At 44.1% G+C, this 19,674-nt stretch overlaps 1 protein-coding gene and 1 pseudogene across 1 annotated transcript in view; both read right to left on the reverse strand.

Moving 5' to 3' along the window:
- The window catches only part of LOC126266924 (dnaJ homolog subfamily C member 22), a 46,558-nt gene that overhangs the window by 13,542 nt on the left and 13,342 nt on the right, over positions 1-19,674 (reverse strand). The window contains exons 3-4 of the mRNA XM_049971615.1: positions 15,846-16,047; positions 11,917-12,184 (exon numbers count right to left, since the gene is read on the reverse strand). Of these exons, the coding sequence (XP_049827572.1) occupies positions 11,917-12,184; positions 15,846-16,047 (470 nt within the window). The remainder of the gene's footprint in view (positions 1-11,916; positions 12,185-15,845; positions 16,048-19,674) is intronic.
- On the reverse strand, positions 8,259-8,375 carry LOC126268468 (5S ribosomal RNA; annotated as a pseudogene).

Below are 19,674 nucleotides of genomic sequence, written 5' to 3' on the forward strand. Positions count from 1 at the left end.
CGACCGTCAACCGGGACCCACACTGACACAGGGGGGGATCCTCCTGACGCAAAAGATGTCCGTGCGTCAGGTAGGTATGGCCGATGCGGAGCCGACACAGGATGACAGAGTCCCTGCGAGAAGCCCGCAGGGAGGACTGCCACACATCGGTCGTCTCCTTGACAGCCCGCAGTTTATTCGGAGAAGTCAGGCTACGCCACTCGTCACGCCACATCTGAAGCACCTTACGGCGCAACGCCAGCTGCAAATCACGAGCCGGGAGGCCGATCGCCAAAGTGGGGGCGTCGACCGCCCCTTTGGCCAGCCTGTCGACACGTTCATTCCCCGGGATGCCAACGTGACCTGGCGTCCAAACAAAGACCACCGAACGACCAGAGCGGGTAATGGCAAAAACAGACTCCTGAATAAAGGATACCAGAGGACAAGAGGTATAGCAGCGGTCGATAGCCTGGAGGCTGCTCAGGGAGTCACTGCAGATGACGATGGACGTACCTGAGCAGGAACGCATATGCTCAAGAGCGCGCAATATGGCCACCAGCTCTGCAGTAAAAATACTGCAGCCAGCCGGCAAGGAGCGCTGTTCAACATGGGCAGCGTGGGCAAAAGCGTAGGCAGGACGACCATCCACCAGGGAACCATCAGTGTAGACAGGCTCACAGCCTGAAAACGAGGCGACGAGCGCAAGAAAACGGTGACGGAGGGCCACATGCGGAACCGAGTCCTTGGGTTCCCATGCCAAGTCCAGGCGGACGGACGGACGGGTCATACACCAGGGAGGCGTGGGTGCACAGGCCCGGAAGGGCGGCAGAAGAGGGAACGACCCCAGTTCCGACAGCAGGGACTGGACACGGACAGCAATGGAAAGCCCAGACCTAGGTCGCCGGTCGGGCAGAGGGAGGACCCTGGCAGGGAAAAGCAGGCGATGATTGGGATGGCCCGGTGAGCAATGCACGTGGACAGCATAGTCGGCGAGCAGTCGGTGGCGGCGAATCCGCAGCGGGGGAACCCCGGCCTCCACCAGCGGACTATCCACGGGGCTCGTACGGAAAGCACCAGTTGCAAGCCGAACCCCACAGTGGTGTATGGGGTCCAACAACGTCAACACTGAGGGCGATGCAGACCCATAGGCCAGGCTCCCATAATCAAGCCTGGACTGCACAAGGGCTCTGTACAATCGCAACAGTGTGCTGCGATCTGCACCCCAAGACGCATGGCTCAGGCAGCGGAGGGCGTTGAGGTGCTGCCAGCACTTTTGCTTCAGCTGAGTAATATGAGGAACCCATGTGAGCCGGGCATCAAAGACGAGTCCTAAGAAGCGGCTAGTGTCCACCACTTCAAGTAGGTGACCGTCGAGGTAAAGTTCCGGATGAGGGTGGACCGTCCGACGCCTGCAGAAGTGCATAACTCGAGTCTTGGCCGCAGAGAACTGAAATCCATGAGTCAGAGCCCATGATGCCGCCTTGCGAACGGCTGCTTGCAGCCTGCGTTCGGCGACTCCCGTAGTCGTTGAGCTAAATGAGATGCAGAAGTCGTCGGCATACAAAGGAGGAGACACCGACGACCCCACAGCTGCAGCCAGACCATTAATGGCCACTAGAAATAAGGAAACACTCAATACCGAGCCCTGCGGGACCCCATTTTCCTGTATATAAGATGAACTAGAGGCGGCACCGACTTGCACCCGGAAAGAGCGGCGCAATAAAAAGTTTTTGAAGAAAAGCTGGAAGCTGACCACGAAGACCCCACTCGCGCAACGTAGCAAGGATGTGATGCCTCCATGTTGTGTCATATGCCTTCCGCAGATCAAAAAATACAGCAACGAGATGCTGACGGCGGGAAAAGGCCGTACGGATAGCAGATTCCAGCCGCACCAAATTGTCCGCAGCAGACCGGCCCTGACGGAAGCCACCCTGGGATGGAGCGAGGAGACCGCGCGACTCAAGGACCCAACACAAACGCCGCCCCACCATACGTTCGAGCAATTTGCACAAAACGTTGGTTAGTATAATGGGGCGATAGCCGTCCACCGCCAGAGGGTCCGCACCGGGCTTCAAGATGGGAACGATAACACCCTCTCGCCATTGCGACGGGAACACGCCGTCGCTCCAAATGCGGTTAAAGATGGTGAGGATGTGTCTCTGGCAGTCCCTGGAGAGATGCTTCAGCATCTGCGCGTGGATGCATTCCGGTCCTGGCGCTGTATCAGGGCAATTGGCGAGGGCAGCGAGGAATTCCCTCTCGCTGAAAGGAGCATTGTATTTTTCAGAACGACGTGTGTGGAACGATAACGGCGTCCGCTCGGCGCGCTCCTTTAGAGAGCGAAAGGCAGGAGGGTAAGTTGCAGTCGCAGAGCTCGTAGCAAAGTGCGTGGCAAGGTGGTCAGCAATGGTGGCGGCGTCCGTGCAGACAGCGCCGTCCAGGGAGATTCCAGGGACACCCATAGGGGTCTGGTATCCATAAATCCGCCGGATGCGGGACCACACGAGCGACGGGGAGACACGGGAGCCCAAGGATGAAATGTACCTCTCCCAGCATTCCTGCTTACGCCGTGCAATAAGACGACGGGCCAAGGCACGGAGCTTCTTAAAGGCGATGAGGGTCTCCAGAGACGGGTGCCGCTTATGACGCTGGAGAGCCCGCCTACGGTCGCGAATAGCCTCAGCAATCTCCGGCGACCACCAGGGGACAGACTTCCTCCGAGGGAGTCCAGAAGAGCGAGGGATGGCAGTCTCGGCCGCAGAAATAATTGACGAGGTCAAGACACGGACCACCTCGTCAATGTCACCCTGTGGGAGAGAAGCAATGGTGGCAGCGGAAGTAAAAGCCGGCCAGTCAGCCCTGTTGAGAGCCCAGCGGGGCAGGCGCCCAGAAGAATGACACTGGGGCAGTGACAAATAGATGGGAAAATGGTCACTACCACACAGGTCAGGATGCACTCTCCAGTGAAGGGATCGGACAAGTCCGGGGCTGCAAAGAGAGAGATCGATGGCCGAGAACGAGCCATGGGCCACACTGAAATGCGTGGGAGCACCGGTGTTCAAGAGGCTAAGGTCGAGCTGAGCCAACACATGCTCCACAGCGCGACCACGGTCATCGGAGACAGTCCCACCCCATAGAGGGTTGTGGGCATTGAAATCGCCCAGAAGCAGCAATGGCGGCGGGAGTTGAGCCAGCAGCGCAGCCAAGACATGTCGGGGGAGTTGCCCATACGGAGGAATGTAAACAGAGCAAACAGTAATAGCCAGCGAGAGCTCAATCCTGACAGCGACTGCCTCTAAAGGCGTCAGAAGGGGTACTGGTGAGCTACAGACAGTGGTGAACAAAGAGGCAAACTCCACCTGAAGCTCGTTGACAGTCAGCGCGGTTCTTATAGTATCCCCGATAACCGCGAAGGGCAGGGGTCCGCATTGCTGGAAACCAAGTTTCCTGAAGAGCAATGCACAGAACAGGGGAAACACTCAAAAGCATCCGGAGCTCAGGCAGGTGGCGGAAATAACCGCCGCAATTCCACTGGAGAATGGAAGCAGGAAGGGACTGGGAGGGCGTTAAATCCACTAAGAGGCAGACGGCGCCGCAGAGTCAACGGCCGCCACCGAGCGAGAGTCAGCTGTGTCCATAGGAGAGGTCCCCGAGGGTTCCGTGAGGGCGAGATAAGCGGCAGAGGCGAGGATCTCCACCGCATCCCCAGAGCCAGAACTATTGACAGCAGGCGGTACTGAAACTGCCGGAGTGTCCTTCTTCTTGGACACGTTCCGGTCCTTCTTCTCGCGTCTGTCCTTTGGCTTAGAGGGCTGGGAGAGTTTCTCTGAAGGAGCGTCGGAGGCTGACGACGACGCAGAAGCCCTACGACCAGCAGGTGGATGAACCTTCAGCCACTGGCTGACATCCGGCGGGGTAGCAGAAGAAACGGAAGAAGGGAGGGCCCCGAGGGACCCCTTCCGCGAGAGAGGAGCCGGCAGAGACAATGCCGGCAGAGAAGGGGGAGGGGGAGGGATCGAGCCCCCTGGTTTTGGAGCAGATGTCACTCCTGAAGCATGTGCGGGGGGAGTGACAGAAGGGGGTTTGCCCCCAACTGCTAAGGGGGCAACAGAGGAAGGCTTGCCCCCAGACACAAGGGGGGCAGACAGAGATGGACGGCCTCGAGGGCAAACTGAAGGCGGCACAGAGGAGGCGACAACTGCCGCCCGCGAGGGCGACGATAACGTAGCTGCAGCATAAGAAGTTTGAAGAGGGACAGGATGCAACCTTTCAAATTTCAGTTTTGCCTCGCGATAAGTAAGCTGGTCCAGGGTCTTAAATTCCATAATCTTCCGCTCCTTATGAAGAACGGGGCAGTCCGGCGAGCATGGAGAGTGGTGTTCCCCACAGTTGACACAGACAGGCGGAGGCGCACATGGAGAATCGGGATGGGAGGGGCGTCCGCAATCTCGACATGTGGCACTGGATGGGCAACGGGAGGACATATGCCCAAACTTCCAGCACTGGAAGCACCGCATCGGGGGAGGGACGTATGGCTTGACGTCACAACGGTAAACCATTACCTTGACCTTCTCAGGCAATACAGCACCCTCGAAGGCCAAGATAAAGGCACCGGTGGCCACCCTGTTGGTCTTGGGTCCTCTGTGCACACGACGGACAAAATGCACACCACGTCGTTCCAAGTCAGCTCTCAGCTCGTCATCGGACTGTAACAAGAGGTCGCGATGGTAAATAATCCCCTGGACCATATTTAAGCTACTGTGGGGAGTGACGGTAACAGGGACGTCTCCCAGCTTATCACACAAGAGCAACGCCCGTGACTGGGCTGGGGAGGCCGTCTTGAGGAGGATGGACCCATTCCTCATTTTAGACAAACCCGCCACTTCCCCAAACTTATCCTCCAGGTGTTCCACAAAAAACATAGGCTTTGTCGAAAGAAAGGAGTCACCATCACTTCTGCTGCAGACAAGGTATTGTGGTACATAAGGCTCCTGCTTGGCACTAGATCTGCGTCCCTCCCATGGCGCAGCCAACGAGGGGAACGACTGAGGATCATATTGTGCAGCATCGAATTCAATTTTGCCTCGCTTAGAGACGCTGGTGGCAGTGCGACCACCAGCTTGCTGAGATTTATTGCGCTTCATTGCGCCACATCCGCCCAGATGCCACCTACTCCGAACGAGGGCTCTCCCCAAGGGCGCCACCCAGCCAAAGCAACGGGTACCTGGCCGATATCCCATTTCCCGGAGTCCCCGTGCCCCAGACAAGATGGGCACATACTCCTTGGCATGCATGGGGAGGAAACAGCTCTGGCATCTGTAGTGCGATCCCTGCGTGGTCAGGGGGCTACCACCAAGAGGGTACATGACGACCCCACCACAACGGACTGGCTACCGTGCTGGATTTTAGGTGTTGAAAGGGTCCACAGTTGCCGTGGGCGCTAAGAAGGGGATTGCGCACAAGACGAGGAGGCAACCCAGAAGACATGGGGTGTAAATCCCTCCACACGACAATAGATAGCATGCAATATGGAGGTGCACGATGGACCAATAGAAAAACACCACGTAAGGCGTCCTTCCCCAAATGGCACGCACTAACAACGGAAATTTTGAAAATGGCAGGTCAAACCCAAGTGGGGACCATCACATAAGGCCGAAACTTTGAAGACTCCTTTTAGTCGCCTCTTACGACAGGCAGGAATACCGCGGGCCTATTCGTACCCCCGAACCCGCAGGGGGGCCGTCACAGAGGCTCGAGCAAAGTGCTCAGCAATCGCGTTTGCATCGGTACATAACTCACCATTTATGGTAACACCGGAGACAGCTGTTGGGGCCTGGTACCCGAAAAGACGTTTGATCTTTTCCCAAACTTGGGAAGGTGATGTGTGGCACCCAATGGTGGAAACGTATCTGTCCCAACACTCCTCCTTCCGTTGTTTGATAAGATTGCGAACATGGGCACGGAGCCATTTAAAGGCTATGAGGTGCTCCAGGGAAGGGTGGCACTTATGCCACTGTAGAGCTCGCTGACACTCCCTAATTGCTTCAACGACTTCTGGCGACCACCAAGGGACTGCCTTACACCTCGGGCAACCTAAAAAGCGAGGGATCATGTTTTCTGCTGCAGAAACAATTATGCTAGTCACCTGCTCAATCATCACATCAGAGATTCAGAAGTGACAGGAGAGGTGAAAGTTCCCCAGTCCGCCTTGTTCAAAGCCCATCTGGCAGGCATCCGTGTGCCTGACGCTGGGGCAGTGACAGGAAGATGGGGAAGTGGTCACTACCACACAGGTTATCGTGTGCTCTCTAGTGGATAGATGGGAGAAGTCCTGGGATTTAAACTGATAAATCAAAGGCCGAGTAACTACCATGAGCCACACTGAAATGTGTGGCGGCCCCAGTATTTAAGAGACAGAGGTTGAATTGCGACAGTAAAGTTTCGACACATCTGCCAAGGCCAGTAAGCATGGTACCACCCCACAAGGGGTTACGGGCATTAAAATCTCGCAGAAGTAGGAAAGGCTTAGGGAGTTGATCAATAAGTGCAGCTAATACATTCAGGAGCACTGCACCACCTAGAGGAAGATTTACATTGCAGACAGTTATTTCCTGCATCGTCCTTATTCTGACGGCCACAGCTTCAAGAGAGGTTTGAAGAGACACTTGTTCACCACAGACTAAGTTTAGGACATAAATGCAAACTCCACATGACACTCGATTATAGTCGCTACGGTTCCTGTAATATCCCATATAGCCGCGGAGGGCAGGGGTCCGCATTGCTGGGAACCAGGATTCCTGGAGGGAATAAAATCACGTGACGTTTCAACCCGTCAGTGTAGATGAGAACAGGGATGTCAATGCTCTTACAGCATTTTGACATTGAACGGAAAATACAAAATGATTTAAAGTGACACCTCACAGTATCAAAGATGGTATTACTGAAGTGGACAAGCCCATTTAGCTCTTATTTCCACAACAAATAGTAGTTTGTTATTTGTAGCTGGATGAGTAAAATCAATTAATACTGAGCAGTGTGTATATGTAGACAAGGAAAAAAAATTCCCAGATTTTTTGGTTAAAAATATACTTTCTCCCGGGCGAAAGTACACTTTTTCTATGTTAAGTGACAGTATACTCTTCCTCGGCACTGTAAAACTCTCCTTTGAATGTTTATTGTTTTATATACCGACGTAGAGTTTCCCAGCACTTTAGAAAATGAATCTCAGGGGGGAAAAACACCTTTGATGTGCAGCAACATGTGCGCTGCATATTTTCGTATTACGAAAGTATAAATTTGAATTCCACCAAACACCGCATGGCACTTTCCGAAGCACTGAAATCGAGATTGCGATACACTTTTGCAAGCGTGATCTCGCCAGCTGATGACAGCATAGGACACGTGATGTAGTCAGCCAATAGCAATATCACTCTTAAGTATCGCGAACACACAAATAACGAAAGTTAATGGTTTAAATAAACATACATAGCACTCACATATAATATTGGTCTCTAAGTTTAATAAGCTGGAAGAGAAGCTAAGTTTCCACATATAATGTTGATCTTTTTTGCGCATGTGGCACTTTAAATTACATCACACAAATGTACCAGTAAAATTTTTAATAAAGACGTAAATGTCTGATCTTCTGGACTCTAAAATTCTTCTAAATGGTCGTCCTGAAAGAGTTGACTTTTAAATGAGAGTGAAACGCTTTGCGATTTAAGAAATTCATCGTACATTCTTGCATATAGTTCATCTTGCGTATAAGTAAATATGCTTTGAATGTAGCGCTTTTCAAAACACCATTCGCAATATTTTCCCGCGACCTATTAGACATAGGTTCGGTTCAGCAGTTGCAACAGAGCGCCAGATAATAGGCGTCATCGCACTTGCGCAGCTACGATAACGCAGGAAGCCCTTATTTTTGTACGTGTAAAACATTAAAAGATCTTCCACTGTGTCATAAAAGGAACAAGACAAAAGGGGATACTTCAAAAGCGTCGGAATTTCATGAACCATACTAAAATGCATAATTCGGCTTCAAATGCACAATCATATGTAAATTTTCTTGGAGTAAGCACTCCATCTTCACGCCACAAGTGGCCCATTGGGACCATCCGACCGCCGTGTCATCCTCAGGTGAGGATGCGGATAAGAGTTGTGTGTGGTCAGCACACCACTCTCCTGGTAGTTATGATGGTTTTCTTTGACCGTAACCCCTACTATCCAGTCAAGTAGCTCCTCAATTGGCATCACGAGGCTGAGTGCACCCCGAAAAATGGCAACAGCACATGGCGGCCGGATGGTCACCCATCCAAATGCCGGCCATGCCCAACAGCGCTTAACTTCGGTGATCGCACGGGAACCGGTGTATCCACTGTGGCAAGGCCGTTGCCCAAATTTTCTTGAAGTACCAGTACTATATTATCTCATGTTTGGTTCAATATAACAAAATGCCATACGTGCACTTGAAATGCAGCGAAAAGTTGAAACTAGCCAATAGTGTGAAATCAAACACTTTGTTTCAAATAAATTGACTGTCTCAGCAGAAAAGATTAATAAAAACCGGCAAAAATAACTTCATTGTTCTGTAAGGCAATTAATGCTTGACTGTCAGAAAGGTGGAAATAAAATCTGAAACTAAAAACATATTTTAGCCTTCTGTAATTATGTGAACTATTTTAATTAATTCAATAGCTCACGGCCACAAAAATCCGTTTTGTTATGGTTTAGCGTGCGAGCAATAAACGAAGAGGAAACAACAAAATCACTGAACGTGAACACAGGTCACGTGACGACGAACCACTTCCCCACTACAACTCAGACTGCCCGGTTTTCTCCCGGATGAAAAAATTCCCGGGTTTTTCCCCAGTTTCCCGGTTGTCCTGGGTCTTATACACCCTGCTGAAGCATCATAAGTTAGGCCACTAGTCAATATTTTTGATTTCACTGATACAAATAGTGAAATGAACTGGCTGCAGTCCATTCCAGGGCTCTGGGACCACAGTTCACATGTTCCAAAGTAAAAATCTATATATAGACATGCCTCTCCCTATCACTTTTAGGGATGTAAGGCCACATAAATGAAGAAGAAATATATACTTTGAAGTACAATAAAGCTGCCTGATGGCAAGCACTATTTTAATTTCTAATACTTTTAGCATACAGATCATCCTCTGCACATTAAATCGGTCTGAATGTACATAAACACAGTAGCAACAATATCTGAGTCAATTATTCCTTCCACAACTCATTCTGTGATCTTCGCAAAATAAATGTATTTTTTATGAACTTTAGTATGATTGTGAAATGATGTGTTTAATGTCTCACCTTAAAAGAACTGTTGTAATGATTCCAAAATGGGCTTCGCACCCGCAATCATCAGTTTGACATTTTGATGATATAAACAAACACATATGGAGATTGTCCCTGAGGATCCAGCCAAAACACACCACTTAGGGCACAGGTCACAAAATTTTGACCTTCCAATTTCGCATTCAGGATGAGAATTTTTGAAAGTTACATAAAGTTCATTTAAATTTGACATAACTAGGTGTTTATGCTTTGTTACTTTAACTCATTTATAACAACTCTTGCTGTTTTTGCAACCTGAACACATTCTATTGTTTTCATCATCTTCAAAAAAAGCTGCTGGATCTTTTTAATTGTTTCTTCACTTATACCTAGGCCTACTCCTTTCTTCTTTCCTAAAACTGGAAGAATGTCTTGCTCTTTCAATAATTTTCGGGCTAGTTTAACCAAACAATGAGAAACGTTAAATTCATGAACTATTTGTTTTCTCTTGATCATGAGTTGGGGAGCAAACTTTAAATTTAAAGTTTTTCCTTTTAGATGTCACTGAACATTTAATTTTTAATTTCTCTATTAAGCTGAAATATTCAGTGTCAGATGATGCCGGTGGCAGGTTCTCTTCTTCTTTAGAAACAATGTTGGTATCTGTATTATTAAAGTACGACTCCAAGTATATTCCAATTTTGTCTGAAATTTGCTCTACCTTCTTTTCAATAGCTGATTTTCTTTTTCTGCTATTTAATTTTATTATTTTCAAAGCAGGAGATGCATCTAACCTAGAACAAGCAAAATCCAATATGCTAATAGCTTCCTTATTAGGAATATAAATGTCCTTAACAAGGTTACGTGATTCTGGTTCTGGATTCACAACAAATACTTTTGAATAACAATTTGGGCACAGGGAATTTCCAGGAATCACATTACATTTCATTTGGGAAGCTGTTTCACTCTCGCATACAAAGGACAAATGTTCAAGTTTTATTTCCCTCAAACCTTTAGCAACAGGTATTTTATGAACTTTAGTGGATCACAACAATTTTACCAAAAATGTGGTTGTACTTCAGAATATATTTCTTCTCATGATGCTCATACACTGATCTTACTGAAGAACTTATTCGAAATTTAAACAAAGTTTGTCTAACATCATCAAAGTCACTGACATTTTCATTTTTCAAATTTTCTGAAACTGAACCGTAAACTGTTTCGTGACACCCTACACTTGCTACCTGCCCAACAGAGCACTGTTCATCCATGTTACTGAATTACAGTTAATGTCTGAAAATTAATTACAAATTACACACAGAACAAAGCATATAACACATTCTACACTCTGTACTCTGACAGACGTTTCACAACACACTGACTACAACAATGCCACACCCAGCAATAATGTACTTCTTTATTGACAATAAACATAAATGTAAATGGTCATTTTTATTACCATAGAACAAAAGAGAAAGCTAATAAACTAAATGAATATTGGATGATAATGTTAACTAAATATATGTCGCAATTAAGTTTTACTACAATGAAACAATAAAACTTTTAAATAGGCAACAGCCATAAGATCAATTGTAGAGTAATGTGAATTATTTCTTAATTTTCAAAAATTAATATCTTTGTTCACAGTCTGATACCAAAGTTGAAATTTTTACAGTAGGTTGTAATCATATAGGTGTACAAACTGTGCAAAAATCATATTTTTATATTCAGTCCCACTTGAGATAACTAACCCCAAACTTTACAAAAAAAAAATGAAAATTTTCAAATTTCAAAAATTCATAAAAATTAAGGAAACATTTGAAGGTGTTCTTGCTCTATATGAGGCTAGTAGTGTATGATATCTAGGTATAGGAAAAAATAGACTCTCATAAACCACTCGTTTGTTATTTTTTTGGACCTAAAAAGTGGATTTTTGAAAATTTGGATACCAAACTTTGGAGGTCATTTTTACTGGTTATTTTCCAATTTAGGGTATTTTGTGTAATAGACAATGTTGAAAGGACACTTCTCTAAAAACAGTCATGTCAATTGCAATGTTCTAACTTAACCCAGTGCAGAGATATTCAAATTTTCACTAATGTCACCAAACTGAAAAATCATCTGGTGCCTACAAATAAAAATGGCCACCATCCAGTAAAGGAGCAAGATAAATTTTAATAAACTGTTTTGAACTTCTCAAATATAGGGCAATCACATAGATATAATATAACATAAAAATAAAATATAGGGCAAATTAAAATATTTAAAAATGATGAAGCAACCATTACTGGACCACTTCATACAGACTGGGCCATTTATGCAATATCAGTTAAGGTAACAGTCAAAGAGTGTTGCATCAACTTTGCTTGAATAATCAATAACCAGTTACATAAATGCTATCTCAAGTTCAATGACATTTTTAATGGTAGACAGACATATAAAATGTCAACCCAAGTAGTCATGTAGTATTAAAATAGCTCCTCATTTTTCTTAAAAAAAATTTTGAAGGACTTCACTACACTCCAAACTAGAATCTTGAGACATATTTTTTGTAATTAAATTAGCAGCAACAATATCACTGGTAATTACGTTAACAACATAGTATTGTAACAAAAGAATTCAAAGATTTGAAGAAAATTTTACCTTGTAGGCATTTTGCTCCCCATGAGGATCTGACAAGTCAACAACCAATTTCCATGTCTCATACCATCCATGATGCTGAGCAAAGTTGTATGTGTCTTTTAATGACTGTTTCAGGTCGGTCCATAGTGGAGATGTAAAAAGATGATGCAAAGCTTCATGCACTCTAACTTCTTCACCATTACTGTCTGTGAGTTTAGCATTGAAGTATATGTAGCTACACCACAATGACATATACAGTGATAAACACAATGTGAACACTGTCAGCCGCCTGAGAAAATAGAAAAGAAAATTATTACCATGGTGGACACACACTGTTTAGGGTTTCTGACCAATATAACATGTCACTAGACATGAAAATATTCAGTGTTAAATGATGTAATTACAGTTATAGTTATCGTGGTTAAAATATGATGGGCCAAAGCTAAGATTCAGCTAGACATCTTGGAAAATCGGATTTTCTGCTGGTAACCTGTGTTTTATGTACACAATATTTCGATTACATAACTCGCCTCCTCCATCAGATGCTCCCCGAAGCTGAATCCAGTGTTTAATGGGTCCAGTATTTATGCCTATGTGGGACTATGCGCTCAGTCATCAGTCTGCGCCACACAAGGCTCTCCATCCAACATAGGTGTCAGTCATTAGCAGCAACATATCTGTTCAGACTGCTGTTTATTGTCAGTTAATAATTATGTCATTGGAAATGGAGAAGTACGGACAAAAATTTCTCATGCTTTGATGTTCCTGTCCAGAGGAAGACAGGTAGCACTTTTGATCATAGCACTTACCAAAAACCAATTCACACCAATCTATATCCATGAGCCAGTGGCTGCCACTGTCCAGCCCAGAAGAATGGTGTGCTCAGAACTCTGGATCATAGGGCACAAACTCTTTTGGTTCCAGACAACTTGATAATGGAGAAAGAACAACTGGAGTCTGTGTTCTACAGGAATAGATATTTTTGCAGAGATACTCTGGAAGCTCTGCATCCTGCTTCTATGGCAGAGGAGTCAGCAGTAGCACAAGAAGAAGCAAAGAAGGCTGCTTTTTGCCATATACCGGACCAATATATGCCAAAATCAGCAGAATTCTTCTCAAATATAACCTCAAGAGTGTTTTCTGCTCACCAAATTAGATTGAAGCTTTGACAGGGAGTGTTAAGGATGACCTGGGCCAACAGAAACTGGGCATTTCACATACCATGTCAATGTTGTATGTCAGATATTGGCCAGGCCACCAGAACCACTGACATCATGTATAAGGAGCACCAACGGCACACCAGACTCCAACAGGCTTCCAAGTCAGCTGTAGCAGAACATTGTTTAGATAAATCAATCCATGAACTACGATTATGTCAAGATTCTGATACAGATACCTGTGACAAAGCAAGCTCGGGTCTCTTAATTCCTCTCTCTTTTTGTCATCTGCCTTCTTAACTTCATTTTATTTTAATTTTTGCAAAAGTGTCATTAATGTGCATGAGTATAATTTGTGTTTCCATAAAAGAGAAACATTGGCCCTTAGTCTTAAGGAATATAGCACCAGGTCTAATTCTCTGCTTAGTTTTGTGTATGTAATTAATTTCCTCATTTATTTTAACTATTCCTAGTTAATACCTTTCGCTACAGATCATTACAGGGTGAAATCAGTAATTGTTTCGGACTTAGATTCTACTGTTAACTTATAAAGAAATATAAATACTGTACTAATTATAAACATCTGGAAGAAGACCCATTAGGATTCTTCAAGTATTTATTTGGCTCTATTCAAAAACATTAGCAAAGCTAGCCCTTAACTAACTCCAAAATGATTAACAGGTTTGTCAAAAGTATTGTTTGTATAACTATATCTGTTAATTTCATTATGAATATAATAGAGGGAAACATTCCACGTGGGAAAAATATATATAAAACACAAAGAAACCAACCATTTTCTTGAATGCCTGGAATCCTTACCCAATCTGTTATCCCCGGAAACAATCCTTGTAACTATTGATGCCACTTCCTAATACACAAATATCCCGCACATCCAGGGCCTCGCTGCGATGCAGTACTTCCTTTCACACTAATCACCAGCTACCCTACCTAAAACCTCTTTTCTCATTACCTTAGCCAGCTTCATCTTAACCCACAACTTCTTCACTTTTGAAGGCCAGACATACCAACAATTAAAGGGAACAGCCATGGGTACCAGGATGGCCCCCTCTTACGCCCACCTATTTATGGGTCGCTTAGAGGAAGCCTTCTTGGTTACCCGAGCCAGCCAACCCAAACTTTGGTACAGATTTATTGATGACATCTTCATGATCTGGACTCACAGTGAAGAAGAACTCCAGGATTTCCTCTTCAACCTCAACTCCTTTGGTTCCATCAGATTCATCAGGTCCTACTCCAAATCCCATGCCACTTTCCTTGACGTTGACCTCCATCTGTCCAATGGCCAGCTTCACACATCTGTCCACATCAAAACCACTAACAAGCAACAGTGCCTCCATTATGACAACTGCCACCCATTCCATATCAAACAGTCCTTCCCTACAGCTTAGGTCTTCGTGGCAAACGAATCTGCTCCAGTCCTGAATCCCTGAACCATTACACCAACAACCTGAAAACAGCTTTTGCATCCCGCAACTACCCTCCCGACCTGATACAGAAGCAAATAGCTGGAGCCACTTCCTCATCCCCTTAAACCCAGAACCTCTCACAGAAGAACCCCAAAAGTGCCCCACTTGTGACAGGATACTTTTCAGGGCTGGATCAGACTCTGAATGTGGCTCTCCACCAGGGGTATGACTTCCTCAAATCTTTCCGCCATCCACCCAACTTTCAAAATCTCTTGGTTCATCCCTATGAAATCCCCAAACCACCTTCCCTACCCTCTGGCTCCTACCCTTGTGACCGTCCCGGTGTAAAACCTACCCATGCACCCTCCCACCACCACCACCACCACCTACTCCAGTCCTGTAACCCGGAAGGTGTACACGATCAAAGACAGAGACACTTGTGAAAGCACCCATGTGATTTACCAACTGACATGAATACATGAGAGAGTGAGAGAGTGAGAGAGAGAGAGAGGGGGGTGGGGGGGGGGTTCGTAGAATGGATCATTATGACAGGAAATCCAACTGCAGCACATAACCACAATGACAACATATAGACTTTAATTCCATAGTGAATTTTACTTTTTTACAGTCATTCTCTTCCTTTTTGTCCTCTTCGCACTGATCTGCCACGACTGTGGCCCATAGTCTTGATCATACCAAAGCATTATCACAGCTGCACTCGTCTGGACATGCACAGCAAGAAACTGCCAACAGTTTGTCAATCTCTTAAGATTCTTCTGCATAGCCCAATCAGCATTTTGATCAGGTGCTCATAGATCAGAAGGGATCTTTTATTGTTAAATACATCACAACCCAAGTCAGTAAAAATTTTTACCAATGCCAGAGGCAAATGCAGTTGTTGTAAAGCATTTCGTACAAGGATGGCTTGTAGGCTTTACACTACACCATCACATAACCACAGATCAACAAGAAATGTTCAAATTTATGGTCACACAGAACTCTGATACTGTTACTGCAAACAAAATGTTTTGAGAGCTATAGCCTACAACATAGCCACATGTGACATTGCAGAGCAATTGTGCCACCAGTCCACAACTGTGCTCAAGGGGCACACAACATAGGGTCAATGAGTTGCTCATTGATTCTGCAGAGACTACACACATGTTTAAGGAAAAAAGTATTATAATTTATCTTTAAGAAAAGGAAAGCAGCAGCAATAGATATAGAGCAGAACAGTTATCTCACTGCCTTTCCTGTAGAAAAGGAGTGGTTGATAAACTTTCCATAAAATTAACAGATGATTCCTAAGGTGAAAAAAATATTCTAACTCATCTCTGATTTAAGAAAAATAATATTTCGCAGTTACCTGCAAAGAGACCTCCTCTTGTGTGTCCTCCTCCATTGTTTGGATTTATTATCAAATGCTGATGCTGATAAAAAAGTCATTGTAGTAAGCCATGTGGAATCATCTGGAAAGTATGTTCGGAAAGGATATACTGCGAAGGCTGCGGCTAGTGCCCACCATATTGTTCCTTTCTGTCGGCCAATATTACCCACAGCCCAAACACCTGCCAGTGAATATACACCAAAATATTGAGAATGTAACGGTGACAAACTGAGAACAAAAAATGCACAATAAAATGACACAAAAATGATAGTGTACAAGTGGGAAGACAGATGGCACCCTTACAAGCCAATGAAGATGAAAAGGAACATAAAGAACAAAATGAAATGACACCATGTTTACAGAATGACAATTATATGAAAGGTCGTCTGATATGAATTGTCCTGTGCTATTATGTCCAATAACAAAGCTGCCAACCTTCAGAAGAGGCGGTTATTACTGTAATCACATGGCAAATATGGAGGAGACCAAAGGAGCCATCCCCCCCAAAACATTTTGTAAATAAGAAGTCTGACAGTCCTTTAGGCACTACGTTTCACACACATTCTGATCCTAAATAAAGAAGATTTTACAGGATAAAGAATTGCAAAATTGAAAAGATCAGGTTCAATGGACAAGGCTAAAAATTTGTTTAGTTAACATCAAGAGTGCTGTAGAAACAGTTTAGTAATTTTCAAATACTACAGAATCAATACACATATATCTCAACTAAAAAACAGTGTTTTTTTTTAATCTAAAAAGATGAATAAAATCACTGAACACACATAATGCACAAAATAACTGAAAATATCATCAGTCTATAATACCTTATGTCCGAAATTTTTTTTAAGGCTTTAAGGAGACGGCTGTTACTATAATAGCATCAGTGTGGAGTGTAACACTAAGTACGAATGAACAGAGGAACTGCACGTCTTGTCACTTCACGTGTTAAGAAAAACTGCAGCAGCTTACAAATGCCTTGAGCCTTGTGACTTCACTTTATACGAAAGCAGTTTTATTCCTATCCTTTCAGTTGATATGAACAGAACGAAAAATTTTGACCTCACTCAGCATAACCATCTTAGTATACTGTGGCGATGAAAAAGTTTGTTGACACATTTACTATATACTCAGGAAGGAAACCATTACCACCTGTTAACACACTTTACTAGCAAATGATTAGTAAAAGGTGAACAATAACTATCCTGATTTTTTTGTGACATCAAATTGTAAAATGTCGATTTCTGTAATCTTTTAGTAACTCCCCTAACTCCATAATTAAGGTGACAAAACTGTAACAATTTGGACATCCGTAATAGTTGGCAGCCATGCTACAAGCATGCAACAACATGGTGCCTCCTGGAGAAATTTGACAAAAGTCTACCAGTACTCTTAACAGAGAGTGTACAACATGGAACACGCAAACAGGAAAACCTGAGACAGCATTTGATTGGAAAAAAGCCTCCCAACACTATTTTTAAGGCTTAATATGGGAAACAAAGAGAAAATGAATGCATCATACAAGTGTAACCTTTATCACAATTCTCTCTCTCTCTCTCTCTCTCTCTCTCTCTCTCTCTCTCTCTCTCTCTCTCTCTCTCTGTGTGTGTGTGTGTGTGTGTGTGTGTGTGTGTGTGTGTGTGTGTGTGTGTGTGTGTGTGTTTTCTGGAGAATAACAAGTATTTAAATCCACCATCTGTGTTTCACTTTTTGTTTTTGTGCCCACCTATTACTTACTGCCACAACTACACACCGAGCAGTGTCTTTACTCATTCTACTGTATGTATTCTACTAAGAATTTTTTAGTAGAAAAAGAACAACATTCTCATTTTCAAGAAGGGTCACAGAACAGTTAACATAATTTTAGGGCTACATCACTGATGTCATTCTAATCCAGAATTATGTCACATCACATACATTACAGAATTTTGGAAATTTTAAGTGTTCGTTTAAAAGTAAGATTTATTATTTATCTATCAGGTAAGTGTCAAATGAGTATTTCACTTGTTTACAATTACTAAATGTCTTGTGGTAGCGTTCTCGCTTCCCACACATGGGATCTCGGGTTCGTTTCCCAGCGGGGTCAGGAATTTTTCCCTGCCTCGAGATGACTGGGTGTTGTTGTGTCACACTCATTATCATCATTCATCCCCATTACGGTCAGAGGAAGGCAATGGCAAACCACCTCTACTAGGACCTTGGCCAGTATGTCGGTGCAGGTCTCCCGAATCGTTCCCTACGCTCCTCAGAGTATGGGACATCATCATCATGTCACATAATTACAATGAATTAACCAATGGAAGTTTACTACAGATGCAATACGTGAGTCAGATCACATTAGAATTTAATTGGGAATGGCAATAAAGCCACAAAAGCTGAGGTACAGAATATTAAACTTACTGCGGCTAGTCTGGACTTTTCTTTTTCACTACTGGGGAAAATCAGTGACATGTTATTGAAAATTTTGATGAGTATGTAGCTGGAGTTATTCAAGGAAAGTAACTACTCAGAAATAAAGGAGTATTCATAGTAGCAGGTAATTTATTTTAAAAGCAAACTGGCACTTTTGGTATCAGTCGCAGTGGACACAAAACTATTTAATTATTTTTAATTTCCTACTTATTATACTGGGTAGGCGCAGTGATTAAACACTAGAGTTATTCACAAGGTACATGGTTCAGAACTGTGTGCAATATCCCGATTTAATGGTTCTGTTGTTTTGCTAAATCACTCACAGCAAATGCTTTGCTGTTTCTTTAAATGATCTCAAAAGTGTTATCATAATGTGAAGACTTGCTACACCATACTATCTTCTTTTGTTCACTTTTTCCCTTTGCCTCCCTTTCTTTCAGTCATGACATTTTTTATTCTAATGTAGGAGTGAGTAGGAGACAGGGGCTGGTAGAAATGAAGATGTGTGTGTGAACTATTTTCATTTCAAAACAATATACAATCCACTGCACTGGCAGATTCATTCTACTCTTGTGTTCATAATTAATTGCAGACAAATATATGTATAGTTTGTAAAACGTTAGGTACCTAGCAGTATCAAACAATGGAAAATTGAGAGTAGAATGTGAAACCACACTGCTAAAGTGTGTGCGTGTCTTCTATTGTTGATGAATGCCTTAAGGGCCAAAAGCTTTATTTGTGACAGTTTTTTTGTCATACCTATCTGTGACTCGGCATCCCCACTATATGGTGAGTAGTAACTTTCCTTTTCATAATATTGTGCCTAGTAGTATGTATGACTGACCAAAAGTCTTCATCAAGAATAAATTTTGGAATAAGTAAATAAAAATAATTAAATATATTAAAAACAAAGATTCCAAGACTTACCAAGTGGGAAAGTGCCAGCAGACAGGCACATGAACAAAACACACAAACACACACAGAGAATTACTAGCTTTCGCAACCGATGGTTGCTTCTTCAGGAAGGAGAGGGAAAGACGAAAGGATGTGGGTTTTAAGGGAGAGGGTAAGGAGTCATTCGAATCCCGGGAGCGGAAAGACTTCCCTTAGGGGAAAAAAAGGACAGGTGTACACTCGCGCACACACAAACACACATATCCATCCGCACATACACAGACACAAGCAGACATATTTAAAGGCATTTGCCTTCCTGAAGAAGCAACCATCGGTTGCGAAAGCTAGTAATTCTCTGTGTGTGTTTGTGTGTTTTGTTCATGTGCCTGTCTGCCGGCACTTTCCCACTTGGTAAGTCTTGGAATCTTTGTTTTTAATATATTTTTCCCCATGTGGAAGTTTCTTTCTATTTTATTTACGTCATCACTAAAATAATTAAATAAGT

The sequence above is a fragment of the Schistocerca gregaria genome, chromosome 4, assembly GCF_023897955.1.
Source record: "Schistocerca gregaria isolate iqSchGreg1 chromosome 4, iqSchGreg1.2, whole genome shotgun sequence".
Lineage (NCBI taxonomy): Eukaryota > Metazoa > Arthropoda > Insecta > Orthoptera > Acrididae > Schistocerca > Schistocerca gregaria.